Source organism: Nelumbo nucifera, chromosome 3 (genome assembly GCF_055504915.1).
Source record: "Nelumbo nucifera cultivar China Antique chromosome 3, China Antique-T2T, whole genome shotgun sequence".
Lineage (NCBI taxonomy): Eukaryota > Viridiplantae > Streptophyta > Magnoliopsida > Proteales > Nelumbonaceae > Nelumbo > Nelumbo nucifera.
In genome coordinates, this window is record NC_142651.1 from 95,119,001 (window position 1) to 95,134,995 (window position 15,995).

At 37.0% G+C, this 15,995-nt stretch overlaps 1 protein-coding gene and 1 long non-coding RNA gene across 2 annotated transcripts; one reads left to right on the plus strand and one right to left on the minus strand.

Moving 5' to 3' along the window:
- Positions 1-2,817: 2,817 nt before the first annotated feature.
- Positions 2,818-7,877, minus strand: LOC148801738 (uncharacterized). Its single transcript, XM_088901591.1, has 2 exons — positions 7,057-7,877; positions 2,818-6,674 (listed from the first exon to the last, which is right to left on the minus strand). The coding sequence occupies exon 2, from the start codon at positions 4,764-4,766 to the stop codon at positions 2,970-2,972; it is 1,797 nt and encodes a 598-aa protein (XP_088757717.1). The 5' UTR covers positions 4,767-6,674; positions 7,057-7,877; the 3' UTR covers positions 2,818-2,969.
- Positions 7,878-10,176: 2,299 nt separating this feature from the next.
- Positions 10,177-14,590, plus strand: LOC148801739 (uncharacterized). The gene is made up of 2 exons (XR_016084217.1): positions 10,177-11,222; positions 14,369-14,590. It is a non-coding gene; the product is annotated as an uncharacterized LOC148801739 (long non-coding RNA).
- Positions 14,591-15,995: the final 1,405 nt, after the last annotated feature.

The window sequence follows — 15,995 nt, forward strand, 5'->3', positions numbered from 1 at the left end:
GAAGTCTGCCTGACTTTTCATCTTCCAGCGTGGAGAAGGTTATGTTTTATGGAGAAATTTTCATCTGATGTTCGACTGAAACTTTCATGGAGAAGTTTTGTTTTCATCCCCTAATGTTTGATTGAAACTTTCATGGAGAAGTTTTGTTTTCATCCCCTGATGTATGACTGAAACTTTCAGAGGCTATCATCTGATGTTCACGAAGGTATTATCTATTGTTCATCTACTATTCATCTGCTGTTCGGCTGCCCTGGTATTCGACTAAAGTACCTTTTTTTTGTTACTTTGTTCTCATTGACTGTTCAGCTCCCCTGTTGATGGACTGAAGTAACCTTTTTTACTTTGCTCTCATTGATTGTTTGGCTGCCCTAAAGTTGGACCTGTACCAGGTCTGCCGATTAGGTGTGTGGTGAACTTCACCTTTCTCCTTCCATTCTGTTGTGGGGTCGTATGATCCCTGTAAAACCGTAGGTCATAAGGACCTGTTTATGTGCTGCAACAGCAGTGTTTTGTTTTTTGGATCCCTGTAAAACCGTAGGTCATAAGGACCTGTTTATCTGCTGCAATAGAAGTGTTTGTTTTTGGATCCCTATGAAACCGTAGGTCATAAGGACTTGTTTGTGTGCTACAACAACAGTCTTTTTTTTGAGGCAGTGCTCCTCCTTTGGGTGTTGTTTTTAAATCTGAAATCATGAGTGGGGATGGTGACCTATCCTTTCCCATGGCTGTTGTCCCTCTTGATGGTTTAAATTACCTAGAGTGGTCAAGAGGGATCAAGCTGTATATCACTGCAAGGGGGATGATAGGCTATATTAATGGGAGAATTAAAGAACCACACTCTGGGAGTGTTGAATATGATAGATGGAATCAGGAGAACAGCATGGTTATGTCTTGGCTCTTAGTCTCCATGCAACCTCAAATAAGGAAGAATTTCATGTGGGCTGAAACAACATATGAGATCTGGGAACAAGCAAAATCTACATATTCAGAACTGCGACATTATGCCAAGATCTATCAACTATAGGCAGAATCATCTACTTGTAAACAGGGGGAGAGGTGTTTATCGGTATATTACTCTGACTTAACTTCTGTCTGGAAGGAGTTGGACCATTACCAGAATGTGGACTGGAAGTGTGACGAAGATGCATAACTGTACAAGAAACTTGTCTCCCAGCAAAGAGTGTTTGCCTTCTTACACGGTTTGAACCCTATGTATGAATCTATCAGAGTCCAGATTCTCAGTTCTAAGGATCTTCCATCAGTTCAGGAAGTTTATGCTCTTGTACAATCTGAAGAGAGCATAAGGAATTTGATGAACAGCCCTGGTGGAGATGCAGTTGTGTTGGCAGCAAAAGGGGGTGTCTCTACTAGTGTGGGAAATTCTTCCAAGAAAAGAGATCTCTAGAAAAAACAGAGGATAAAGACAAATTGTGGTGTACTCATTGCCAGAAACCCCAACACACCAGAGATACATGTTGGGATCTTCATGGGAAACCAAAATGGGCTCAAGATCTGAATAAGAAGCAAGGTTCAGATGTGAATAAAAGGTCAGGACAGCAAGGTACAAAGAAATACACTATGGCCAACATGGCTACTCGGGAGAATCAGCCCTCCATCCATACTGTGACTTAGACACATCTCTCTAGATTTGACCCAAGGGAGGATATTATGAATTCCTTCCGTGACCATTTAGAGCTCTATGGTAGAGCAATTCGTCAGATGGATGCTCCTCCCTCAACCTCATTTGCATCTACGTCAGGTAACTCTGACACAGCTTTCCATGTTGCTTCTCACACCCTTGACTCTCAATGGATCATTGATTTTGGAGCGTCAAAACACATGACTGGAACGTCCTCTTACTTTCAAACCTATCACCTTCTTTCTGGAAGAGACAAGACGAGACTAGCTGATGGATCATACACTTCCATAGCTAGTCAAGGAACCATCTCTCTTCCCCTTGGCCTTACCCTCTCTGATGTCCTACATGCTTCAAAATTTCCCATTAATTTGTTCTATGTTAGTAGTGCTACTAATTCCTTAAACTGCTCAGTGACCTTTTTCCCTTCTCATTGTGTGATTCGGGATCTGGCCTCGGGGAGGACGATTGGTAGGGGATGTATGGTTGATGGACTTTACATGCTGGAGAATAAGGCTGGTCTTCATGTTACAGAGTCTATGAATCAGTCCTGTAAGAGTCACTCCTTAATTGCTTTTGCCCACTAAGATATTTTAGGGCCTAGTGGTCAGTATAGAGAACAAATTCTTTTGCAATTAAATAGTGTTCCCATGTTTTCAAGGCTCTTATCACAGCATAAAATTCCTTGTCATAGGTAGACCACTTTCTCCTAGCTTCACATAATTTTTCACTAAAGAAAGCAATTGGCCATTTCTCTTGGGACAATACAGCCCCTATGCCAACTCCACTGGCGTCACATTCAACTTCAAATAATTTGTTGAAGTCTGGTAAGGCAAGAATAGGAGCAGTGCATAACCTTTCTTTTATGAGAGCAAAACTTTGCTCTTGTTCTTCCCCCATTGAAATTTCCCCTTTTTCAAGCATTCAGTAATGGGAGCCATGATACTACTAAAATTCTTAATAAAACGTCTATAGAAGGTTGCCAACCCATGAAATCGCCTGACATCTGTGACAGTGGATGGGGTCAGCCACTCCCTAATGGCTTTCACCTTTTCCTCATCTACTTTCACACCATCTTTGCTTATAATAAATCCCAGGAATAATAAATTATCATTCATAAATATGCATTTCTTCAAATTAACATATAATTTATTTTCCCTCAATGTTTTCAGGACCTCCCTTATATGTCCCACATGCTCAGTGATAGATTTACTATATATCAAAATATCATCAAAATAGACTACCACAAATTTACCAATGAAGGGGCGTTGGTTAGTCCAAAGGGCATGACCAACCACTCGAACAAGCCATCTCTAGTCTTGAAGGCTGTCTTTCATTCATCTCTGGGACGGATCTTGATTTGATGATATCCACTCCTAAGATCTATTTTTGAGAAAACTACAGCTCCGCTTAGTTGGTCCAGCATGTCGTCCAGCCTAGGAATGGGAAATTTGTACCCAATGGTGATCTTGTTAATGGCCCTGCTGTCGACACACATTCTCCAACTGCCATCCTTCTTAGGTGTTAATAAGGCAGGTACTGCACAAGGACTCATGCTGATTTGAATGTGTCCCTTTTTCAATAATTCTTCTACCTTTTCTCGTAAAATTTCATTCTCCTTGGGACTCATCCTGTAATGTGGAAGGTTAGGTAGACTAGCACCTGGAACAAAATCAATATGGTGCTGTATATCTCTCATGGGAGGGAGTTCATTTGGTAACTCCTCTGGAACTACATCATTAAATTCATCCAGTAGTCCCTGTATTTCAGCTGGAATTGTATTTTTATCATTAACATCTTCTCCTTTTACGACTAACAAATGTATCTCATGAGTATCCTTACATTCTTTAACAAATTCAGCATGATGATGGGTGATGGTAAGGAAATTTTTCTCATGTGCCTTTGGAGTATTTGTAATATTTTTTTCTGCTATGGGTAACAAAGTATAATGCGTACCTTCTTTTTCAAGTTGGTAGGTATTCTTCCTACCCATGTGCCTTGCATCTGTATCAAATTGCCAAGGCCTCCCTAACAAAATATGGCAAGCATCCATATCTACAATATCACAATATGCTTCATCATGGTACTTACCAATTGAAAAAGGTACCTTGCAGCGTTCTTCCACTCGTATGCCGCCTCCTTCCTTGATCCACCCAATTGTGTATGGGTTGGGATGTTTTTCAGGAATCAGCTGTAACTGTTGGATGACATCCCTGCAAATAATATTTTCCTGACTACCACTGTCAATAATTAAATTAAATAATTTTCCCTTGACAGTACATCTGGTACAAAATAATCTGTGCCTTTGAGAAGTATCCTTATTTTTCTGGGACAACATTAATTTTCTTACCACACAAGTATACTCCTCATGTTCATATGGGCCCTCTTCATCCTCCCCATCAGGTCCACAATATACTTCTTCCTCCTCCCTTTCTACCATATTAACCGCCTTCCTCCTGGGACAGTCACTGGATCTATGTCCAACCTCATTACATTTAAAACATTTAATAGGAGCAGGCCTTGCATAAGGGTTACTAGGTTTAGGAGGGTTGGAAGGATTACCTCGAGTATGTCCTCCTGTAGTAGCCTTACCGGCGTTACTTGTACTTGCCGGGTGAGAAGGTTGTACTGCCGGAACTGATTTGTTCCTATCGACAGTTGCCGGTCTGTTGTCGCTCTCGCTGTACCGGCGATAATTATTACTGCGTGCCTTGTCCTGGAACATTAATTCTGCTTTCAAGGCTAGGTTCCTTGCTTCCTGCACACTAAGAACCATCTGTACACCAATTTTATCTCTGATAGACGGTCTTAAACCGCTTAGATAACGGGCTGCCTGCTGGTTATCACTTTCAGATAATTGATTTCTTTCAGCTAATCTCAAAAATTCAAATGTATATTCATTAACACTACGAGAACCCTGCTCACACCTCTGATAAGATTCAAACATATATTGTTCATAGTCAGGAGGTAAAAATCTACCTCTGATTAATTGTTTCATGCGCCTCCAGGTTCGAACAGGACCCCTTCCTTCTCTCATCCGGGTCTCTCTCATCCGTTCCCACCAAACAGATGCGCCTCCCTTTAATCGGAAAGCTACTAATTTTACCATTCGTTCCTCTGGTATTTCCATGTAATCAAAGAACCTATCGACTTCTGTGATCCAATCCAAAAGTCCCTCTATACCAAGATCTCCACTAAAAGTAGGAATATCTACCTTGAGTTTAAATTCATCATTATTCCTACGAGGGTTGAAGATACCTTGATTGTGCCAATTTCTACCGTTTTTGTCGTTGCCGGGAGGAACTGAAGCACCACCAAGTTTGAAATCGTCATCACTGTCGTCGTCAAGAACTGGGCGTCGGGACGCAGTAGCGACGGGTGGTCTGTTGTGGTCGTCTCCTGCGATCTGCTATGGATCTTCCCGGATTCGTGGGACAACCTCCCATAACAAGGTTTGCAGTTGTTCATTCACCTCTGCCAGCTGCCGTTCGATGTTACGTGTGGTTGTACGCTGCTCTTCGATTGCTCTCCAAACAGCTGGGAACCCCTGATCTCCGTCACGGGGTGGATTGCGACTGCTACCGTCTGGGTTGGACATGACTGGACGAATTCCCTGCTCTGATACCACCTGACACAGCATGGAAGCAATGAGAACCGGAGCTGGCTATGCAAGCACCGGGCGTTCGCTAGCACCTAGCGAATAACACGATTTCTCTAGGAGAGAGAAAAGGTGGCGAAAATAGGAAGAAGAGAACTTGAAGAAATTCTGAAATCTAAAGTACGAAATTGATGAATAACTTTGGGAAAATAGCAGTATTTATAATACATTTGGGAATTGTAAAAGAACTAGGAAAGAACATGAATCTTGATCTTCTTGGGCTGTCTTGATAAGGTCGAACCCTCTTGGAATTCTTGGGCTTGATCTTCCACCGTCCGATCTCCCTTGATCTTCTCCATGCATGAATCTTGGATTATCTAGAATTCTTGAATTCTTGATGGATCTTGAATTCTTGAATTTTGATAATTCTTGAATTCTTGAATTATCTTGGGATAATCTTGAATTCTTGAATTATCTTGGAAGAGTCTTGATAAGCTTGGATTCTTGATAAGTCTTAGAGTCTTGGAAGAGTCTTGATGGATCTTGAATTATCCTTCCTTGGCTTATCTTGGACTCTTGGCCTTATCCTAGGAGCTGCCGCCCCTAGGAGTGAGATGGGCCTTGGGATGGGCCTCCATCAATTTTTATGCCTCTTTTTAAAAGATTAGAACAGAAGGGGTTGTTTACTTGCAGATTTGTCAGAAAGTTCAGGCAGGAAGGTCTCAGCAATCTACCCTATTTTGAATGAAGATTCACAGGAAATCAAATTCGAAAAAATAATAAAAAGAGATGTATTTTGAACATACCGAATAGTAAAAGCACCGGCCGGAGCAACTAACGTTTGAGCAGGAGATTCAAAGCTCCTAACTAATCTAATAGATAGCTTTAATTAAGAGTAACATAGATCCACCATGGAACATAAACAACGATTATAATTGACACCAAACTGCCTGGTTATCCCATGGATGGTTCGCTATAGCTTATTGAGCCTCCCATTTGCATGACGTTTGTGTTGTTTGAAATGCAACTTCATTCGAATTGGTGCAAAGGTATGGGAGTGCAAATGAGCTGGTGCAAATTTTGATTCATTTTTGTTCTCTGTTTTATATGTTTGCAGTGCCAGGCAAGTGAAGTAAAATAAAGCTTAAGAATTTATACCGTTCTAGTTTGTATTTTCATGCATTTGTACTAGTACTAATGAAATCACATGGCGAACAAATTGAAAATAAAGCAGGATCCTTCACAAGAATATCAGGAGAAATGTAGTAATTATTGATGCCTTAAAAGAAAAACACAGAATTAACGTTGCCTTAAAGAGCTTATATTGCTAAAAACAATGAAGGAATGAATAATAAGGAGAAAATCACTGAGTTCCATGGAATTTTCAAATGGAAATGCATGAGTACTGAACACAAAAATGTCCTCATCAAGCTTAATAACCTGCCAATGCAAAAAGGATGATCAGCACCACAGTATGAGAGTAAATTTGTACTATATATATATATATATAATATATATGAATCAAAGCTCCAGCATTTTTGTAGTGCTAATTATATTAATTAGAACCCATCAAGATATATGAGAGGAGTGTGGGGGTGAATGGCAGGGCAATTCTCCTTTGGCGGAAACAGAAACTTGAGAAGTAAGGTCTCTGCCAAAGGAGAAGTGCACTGTTATTCTTCTTTACCCTCACAGCATGTTTTACTTATTCATCCCTTCCATGGTTTTGATACTCAACACAGACCCATCTCTTATACTACACAATCTGAGAATTATATTTGGATATGCCATGAAAAGAAGTAGCATATGCTAGGTATAATACCTGTTGAAGTTCCTCTCTCACTTTAGGTCTTTTGCTACATATATATATATATATATATATATATGGTCCACACGTTCTCTTACCATGGATGGCTCTGCTCTTCCCCTAAGGTCCCAAAATCATTCAATCACTTCAAACAGTTTGAACCATAATCTAAGAGAGAAATAGTGGAAGACAGGATATATTCAAAGACACGTATTTTAGAGGAAGGTTTATGTCTAACTAACTGAATAAATTTCTATTTTTCTTAATTTATAGTAGGTAAATGATGCTGTCAAATTAAACCCATATAAAGTGGAAGAAGGATCTGAAAAAGTTTCATAAAGGAAGGGAGATTATGACCCCAAAAACTTGTTTGAAAAGAGACTATTCTAGTATGAAAGTTGATGAATTTAATCTTGGCTAAAAATTTAGCAAAGAGAGCAGGCTGAGAATGGGGTTCGTCGTCCTTTCCACTCCTGGAAGAGGGCGAGTTAGATGCTTTAGATTCAATATCAGTGGGCAGAAAAGGAAGGAGAAAAATATAGTCTAAGGATATAGCGGACGGAGACTTTTCCGGTCGGCACTAGGAAGGCCAGAGGTTGGGGTGCTCGGGTCTACAAAATCCCGAGCTGAGAAAGACCTTTAGGTGGCGAAATCAGTGGGGTTTCATTTTTGGGCTGGGGCGGGGAAATTTTGCTAGAGAGGTACTTTAGAGGTTTGAGGTAGAAGCAGACGAAGCACAAGCAAAGGGTAGGGTTGCTACTTGATAGTGATGAAGAAGATTTTTATGCAGATCAATGCTTCTTTGGTTGAAGCTGACAAGGCTTTTAAGTTTGGAGGAAAACTTCCAAGGCTTGTTGACCACTGCATAGTCGTGCCTCAGTCAAAGAGGACTTAAGGGGTAAGAAGGGGGTGAGGGGAAGAGGGAGAGGAGACCGAAGCAGCCCCCCTACAACATCCCACCATGTATTGAGAACATCTTTCGATGATGACATTGGTATTATCATCAGGATGAGATGTTCTCAATACACGGTGGGGATGTAAAGTAGGACGTTGCGGGGGACTGATTTGAACTCAGGGAGAGGGGGAAAGGGTAAGACTTTAGGTTAACTTGCTGGTTTGGGTGTTAGGTGAAAGAAGGGCTTGTGTTGATGTAGCTTTCTTTTATGTTTCGGTATCAGTCGTTTGGTTGGGCTGTTTTTTTGTCTTTTAAGAGTTGATGGTTCTATTAGTCCCGGGCTGTACATTCCTATCCCTTTTTTTTTTTCTTTTTATAAAACTTCTCCTTTTGATTTTTCCAAAAAAAAAAAAATAGTGGTTTGTAATTTTAATACATGAAGTTTTTTAAGATAAAATTGAGAAATTTGTTATATTGGCTTTTGTCTATTTTTTTTTTTCCAAAGTATTTTCATTCAGAAAAGTTATTCACTTTATTGTTCCTTGTAAGTTGTAGCTAATACAGAAGTAGACAAATAGAAAGGGCACGGAATTGTTGTTACGTAGCTACTAAAATGTAGGACTGAAAACTAGATATTGGAGATACCACAGAGTTCCACACTCCAACTCAATTAATAATTGTTGTTACCTTTTGTATCTTAGATATTGGATGGAAGACAAACTTTCTTTGGAATTCTTTAATCATAGTGTGATATCAAATACATCATGGACGGCAGTCCCTTATTCTTTTATATTTTTTGTAAGTCGTAATTCTCTCTCTATGGTAAGCCATATCATGTTCTTTTATATTTTTTTGTAACTAAGGTGGCTTTTGATAATTTTGAAAAGTTAAAAAGATATTAAAAGTATCTAAAATCTGATAAGAAGCATAAATACTTTTCTACTTTTTAGAGGTTCTGAATAGATAAGCTTGTTTGTATTGGACCAAACCTTTAACATCTAAAATTCATTGATTTTACTATTTTACCCCTAGAATAGACTATTTGGAAATTTTGACCTCAACTTGTACTATTCATATAAAATAATTTATCAAATTCAAAATAATATTTAATAATTAATAAAAATAATAACTAATAATTAATAAAAATTTAATAATTAATAAAAATAACTAATAATTAATAAAAACAACTAATAATCAATAAATAACACAAATAATTAGGCGTTGTTGAGGCCTTAATGTTTTAGTAGGTTCATTGGCACATTGTGATTTTATTACCTACCATTCAATAACTATTGAAATTTGCTTTATTTCCTTAAATTGTTCTATAACTACTCAAGTCATCTAACAATTCACCTGTGCTTAGCACGTGCGCCCCTAGCTAGTTTAAGCATTAAAATAAAATAATAAGTAACACTTATAAACATTTTACATTTCGGGTAAAAAAACCCAATTTAGGAAAAAAGAAACAATTTAGATGATTTGATCAATAATAATAATAATAATAATAATTAGAAGAAGTAAGAAAAATAACAAAGTTTACATATAGAATAATAAGAAAAATCTCACTTGATTTATCCAAAATAAACTAAGAAGTACTTGATTAGTCCTTTTTGCATTGAACTTTCTTAAAACACTAAGAAAAACTAATAGAGTTTGATTTTCCTTATTGGTTTTTCTTTTTTATTTTTTATTTGGGCTATAATTATTGAAGCATTTTTTTTTTATTTTTGTATATGTTTTAAACTATAAAAATGTATATTTTGTTTGCATTAATTCACTAAGTAAGCATTGATACTTGAGGTTTATGCATTTTTACGCCTCACGTCTTAAGACTTAAGGCATATGCTTCATTCTAACAAAGGCTTAAACCTCACATACAGAGGGATGACAATTTTCCCCATCCCCAACGGGATATCATTATTTAAAGGCATTTCCTATGGTGCCATTTGCTTGTGCCACTAAATATAACTTTTCATTGGCAGATGTTAAAATGCCAGAAAAAGCATATGTGAAATGCCGCTATATCTTTGTTTTAAGTGGCTTTTATTAAATTACCATTAAAAACATTTTTAAAGTGCCACTAATGTGGATTTAGACATTTAATAGGTAATTTTTATTTGAACCATTGATTTCAATTCAAATCAACGGTGGAGATGCAAATGGGAAAATGCAAATCTAAGAGAAGAAAAATAGCGGGATTGCAAATTTCTTCCTCCCGCGCGCGTATTCTTGTTCTACCCACACATTTTCATTCCAATAAACAAAGAACTATTCATCTTCTCTCTCAGTATCGAAGTTGGGCGCCCACCACACTCCAGATAGCATTCTCGTTCAAAGACATTTCCAATTCAACTGTTAGTCTTCTCTCAAAATCGAATCCGTCGTCTATCACATTTGGGCATTCTCGTTCAAACAATTCCACAAGTACCGTTGGTTGAACTTTTCTTCAAAACCTATTTCGTTGATTGGAGGAGCTAGAGCTGCCCATTTGCTTGGTATGTTTTTTGTTCTCTCTATTTTTTCTTTGGGTATCACTTTGTTCTACCAGTTCGAGAAGGAAGAACTATTCATCTTCTCTCTTGGACTTGAAGTCATCCACCACATTTCATTTACGATCAACATCCTTGTTCTAATAGTTCTAGAAGGGAGGAAATACGTTGTTTCTGAATTTGAATGCCTTATCTACCATTTTTTTGAGTGTCCAAGATGCGGTAGTCGGTAAAAGGTTTGGTAGAAATAGAATGTTTTTGGTGCTGCCCTTCTCCTGTTGTGTTCCAGAAGACCCTCAACGCACAACATCCTCAAAATAATCACTAACCTTCCCCTCAACCACCAAAAACCTCTGTTCAGAATAAACAAATGCCTCTGACTGAGAGAAAATCGACTACTCCATCAAGATCAAGAATAGTTTCTGATGATTAAAGAACTATAAGCTCTGATATATACCGTTGTTGCTAGTCCACCTGTGGTTATTGAGAGAGTGCCAAAACCCAATACTGAGAATTTTCAACAGAAGGTAGCAGTTGAGTTTGGTAGACTTGTAACCAGTGATTTGAAAGTGGTTTATCTGGCAAGTAGGGATTTTCGGTGAAGATGAGTGTTCAAAAGAATGTGTTTGTGGAAAATAGCAACTTCTTTGTTGAGAAGTTGTCTCAACAAGAGTATCCTTTGACCTGCCTTGAACTTGGTGACTGAAGATGTGGAAACTGTGGGGTTGATGTACTACAAAGAAATGAAACTGAGGTTAATCAAGCATAGTGTTTCACAAGTACTCCGTATTCTCAAGGTATTCTACAAAAAACCTTTCAGTGAATCCTCTTTCTATATTTACATAAAAATTTGGGGTTTCGTGCTATTATCTTTCTTTCCATGACCAACGTTCATTTAATCTTTTTTCTGTTTTTTTTTTTTGAGTTGAAGTGAAATACCATAATTTTGGGAAAGTTAATATTGATTGACTTGTTACTGCCAGTATTCACTTGTGAAAGTTTAAGTGCTTCTATTCTGTTAAAATAAGTGCATTGAATCTTTTAATAGAAACAAATGCTAAAAAAAATCCTTGAAGGGCATCTACTTGTAGTAGTATGCTCCTATGAACACCTATTTATATTAGGATATTTTATCATTCTTATAACTGAATCCGTTTGTGTAGCAACAATCAGCAAACGGGATAAAAGGAAAAAAAAAAAAGAATAGTTCTATGTGGTACATCTAACTGATATTCATCTCTAAAGCTGATAGATTAGGACTTTGCAAGAGAAATTCAACATTTCATGTGATATATCTTCTGGAAGTTCATGTATGAGGCAGTTATTGGTATAAATATGATTATCTTTTTCCCTCTTTGCCTTCATTTCTAAGCATACAACATCTCAACAGAACTGGTGTACTTATATACATCTATTAAATTTGAAATGCTTTTATAACTATATGGTAAAAGGTATTAGATGACTAGAAGATGTGAAGCTATGAAGCTGTGCACTGGCTGATACTGCTTTATTTTTCCAATTGTTGTTTTATTAGCCAACACTGTAGAAAAGGAATCCTAAAAGGGGACTAGTAAAGACCTTTATTCAAGGTCAGCTTGATTCAATTTAATTAGTTAATTGATAAAAGAAACCTTATAAAACTATTACTAAATTATTAAAAAATTCAGAGGAAATCTTTCTTGAAAAAAGGACGAGTATACAATCCATTTGATTCTGGAGTTGTTGGGCATATTTTAAGTCTATTGAAATTATTTTAAGCTTTAATAGTTGGCAATTAAGTCTTAAATAATCAGATTGCATTACTTATAATCCATTTCACTGATTTTTAACTATCTTATCCCATCCAATCATATGGATTTTTTGGTTTTGATGGATGTATTAATTTGGTAGAACCCATTAAACAGTAGCCCCTCATCAGAAATAGTCCTAGTTTTGTTCACTCTATTAGCTGTTATATCCACTGACATATTTGTGTCCTTTGTGATAGAGATGAAATTAATTAATAGGAAATAGCCCTGGGCTGATTATGATTATTCAATGAGTTAAGCTTTCTTTATGTTTTCTGTCCTCCCAAGATTTAGCACAACCATTGGATGTTCCAGTAGGTGCATCATGTGAGTGTGTGTAGTAGTCGTGAGAGAGAGAGAGAGAGAGAGAGGGCAATCCAGTTTATAATTAATCACTGGTGTCTTGTATTTCCTGTCTTATATTTTATTCATTGTTGGCTAACTTTGATGCAACTGAGCCCAACCAGCTGAAGTTACTGGTCCAACAGGATTAGGCCATCAACCCCACTAACCAGGACCACTCTGGTGCAGGTCTTACAAATTTGTTTAACCTGCCTCACTTAATTACATCAGTTACATCCTTCTCAATTTTAATGCTATTGGCCCCAACCTGCTGCTGGCTATGTGTAGTGTATATCAATAAAATTCTGGGCCCAGGCTGATTCTTAATTGGTCCCATCTTTCTTGGACTTAATTAGTCCAAACTGGATGATGTAAATCCTATTTATGTGTGTATGAAAGAAACAGAGAGAAAGGTAGCATGGAACAGAACTCAACCAGCTGATTTGCGATAAAACATACAAAATGACCCATAGATATGGTCCAAAATATCAACATGCTATAAACTGATGGATGGGTCGGTTGGTATGGTGGCTGGTTCATTCCAATAAAGACTTGGGTTGGGATCAAGTCCTGCTGCAACTGGGGGTTGGGGGATCACAGAGCCCATACTGTTTATCCCAATAAAGACTTGGGTTGGGATCAAATCCTGCTGCAATTGGGGGTTGGGGAATTACAGAGCCTAATTGGGGGAATTTACCCTTGGAAATAAAACATATTGTTCATCTTCTTCCTCATGTATGAATTGAATGTTGGAAAAGCCAACTTCTTTTACCATATATCACTATTTAACTTACCATTAACAGTAGTTAAGCATTTAGAATTACTTTTTCTACAACAAGTTTATAATTTTAGGAGAAGATTTTACTTTTGTCATAGATTGTTGAAGATGAAAAACAATTCTGTAACCAGGGTATTGATGAATTTGATACAGATAGGATCACTTTTCATCCTATTTTGGTTGAGAATTATGTTTTCAAATCTGATTAAAACTTGGCCTCATTAGATATGCAAATGATATAAGCTCAGAAGCTCATACTGAGGTATAATATTTAGTTCTTTCAAAGATTACACGTTACAATCAATCTAAAGCAGTTTTTCCACCCCAAGTCTAGCTAGGCTATCAGCCAAACTATTCGCTAAGATGTGAGATGGATCTCATGTAATGATGGTGTAAAACCATACCACTTAAACTTTTTTTTACAGAGAAATAAAGTGTGATGAAGTTTTCCTCACCCATGATCATGGAGAAATAATAATGAAGAAGAGGTAAAATAAGGAGAATTCATTGATTCATTTGGGATTAGACCTAACTTATGGATCATTCAAAGGCCTCTAAACCCTTAGAAGTCCACCTTGGATAGTCAATTATTATAGAAACAAAAAGATAGCAAAGTTTGAAAGATACAATGGTTAACAACTTAGAGGCTGCACTAAGTGAGTCTAACTTCAACATGGTATTTGTTTTATGCTTTTTTCTCCAGTTTTATACAGAAATCGAGCTAAAGATGAAAGTAAAAAAAAATCATCTATATGGAAATATTGCTATTTAAGATATAATATTGTCATCTCCAACATGCTTTGAAGAACTAAAGTTGTGATCCAAGACTTCTCCATAGGAATCATGCACTGGAGTTGGCAACAAAGGTTGGTTGTAAGAATACCATCTGGATTAGCTGGATATCATAACACTTATTTTTAATCAACAGAGTATCCATAACAATAAATATAATGATTAATTATTTATAGCATTTTCTTTAATAGGCATTTTATGTTAATTAATTAATTCTTTTAATATGATATAATTGTTTTTTCAGGAAATTGTTGACAAGGAGAGTATTGAAGATACTTTTGGCTATGATGGAGATTTTTAGAAAGCATAGATCAAGATAATTTACTTGTATGTATTGTGTTTTGAAGTACAATTTTTGTTGGTTTTGAGAATCTTTATTATTGGATCTGACTTCAAACTGACATTTGTATATATGAACATTTAATAATGAACCAATTTAATTTAAAAATTATTTATTTTGTCAAAACTTGTTAATTATTTAATTTTTTTTCTTTTATTAAATAGACAACATGCATTTAATTCAAATTTGCATGATGAAATTTGTAGCCATTGATACAGGTTCTTTTATCACTGTATAATAAGCAACATTCTTATTGTTGCTTTATTTATATTTTAGCATATATGTAGGAATATGTTTAGACCTTTAGCGCGTTTGTAAATGCCACTAAAGCCTAAATGAATGGAATGATTAAGACTTTTTTATTGGCATTTAAAAATGCCGCTATATAGGTAAATATTTTGTGGCATTTAAAAATGCTGTTATAGATGACCTTGTAGTGGCACTTGTAAGTGTCACTATAGAGGTTGTTATTTAGTGGCACTAAGAAACGCCACTAAATGTGACAATAAATGCAGTTATTAAATTTAAATGACATTTGAAGCTGTCGTTAAAGGATGAAAAACGCCATTAAAAATAGGTTTCACCGGCGTTTATATAAGTGCCACTAAAATTTTGAATAAACGCCACTAAAAGTTGGTGTTATTGGTATTTATTTAAGAGTCACTAGAAAATCAAATAATTGCCGCTAAAACCTTTACCGACACAGGTATTGGTGGCGCAATTTAAAAATGCCATTATAGCCTTTAGTGGCATTTTTGTCTATCTTTAGCGGCATTTTCAAATGCTACTAAATCTCACTTTTCTTGTCATGTCTCCCCGACTTGACGGGGTCAGGTATGGGGAGTACTTTGGCAGGGTTGGGGTCGGGGGTGGGGCTATCATTGAATCCCCGATTGGGTTCGAGGGCAGGGATGGGGAATGCAGTCTCCGCCCCGCCCTGGCACCGATTAATATATATACATATAATATTATATTATTCTTTTATTTGATTAACAAATAACATTATAACAATTTCAATTAATAATTAACTAAACATTATACAAATTACAAAAATTCAAAAAGTGTAAAAATTAAAAAAGTAAAAAAGACTAAAAGGCAAACTAAAAAACTATCCGGTCTCTTGACTCTCTTCTACTACCACTCGACAGAGGACAAAGAAAAAAGAAAGAAGAGACTACAGAGGTGGCGGCTGAAACTCAAAACCCTAGTTCTTCAATCTTCTTTCTACCATTGCCATCGCCATCGGACGTCGGACGTCGGTACTCAAAACCCTAGTTCTTCCTTTTTCATCTATCAACACCGCAACTTGCAACAGTCCTCTCTCTCTCTCTCTCAACTCAGCAACCCGCAACTCGTAGGACTCTTGTGAAATTGGGGTATAGGTATCGTCTGAAATGGAAGCCAACAAACAATCATTCCAAGTTCAGCCGGTGGCTTTCGTGTAATTGGGGATTCGGGGATTCGGGGATTTGACAAGGAACTCATACCCATCGGGGTCGGGGATGGAGGAGAATTTATTTTTCCGACAAGG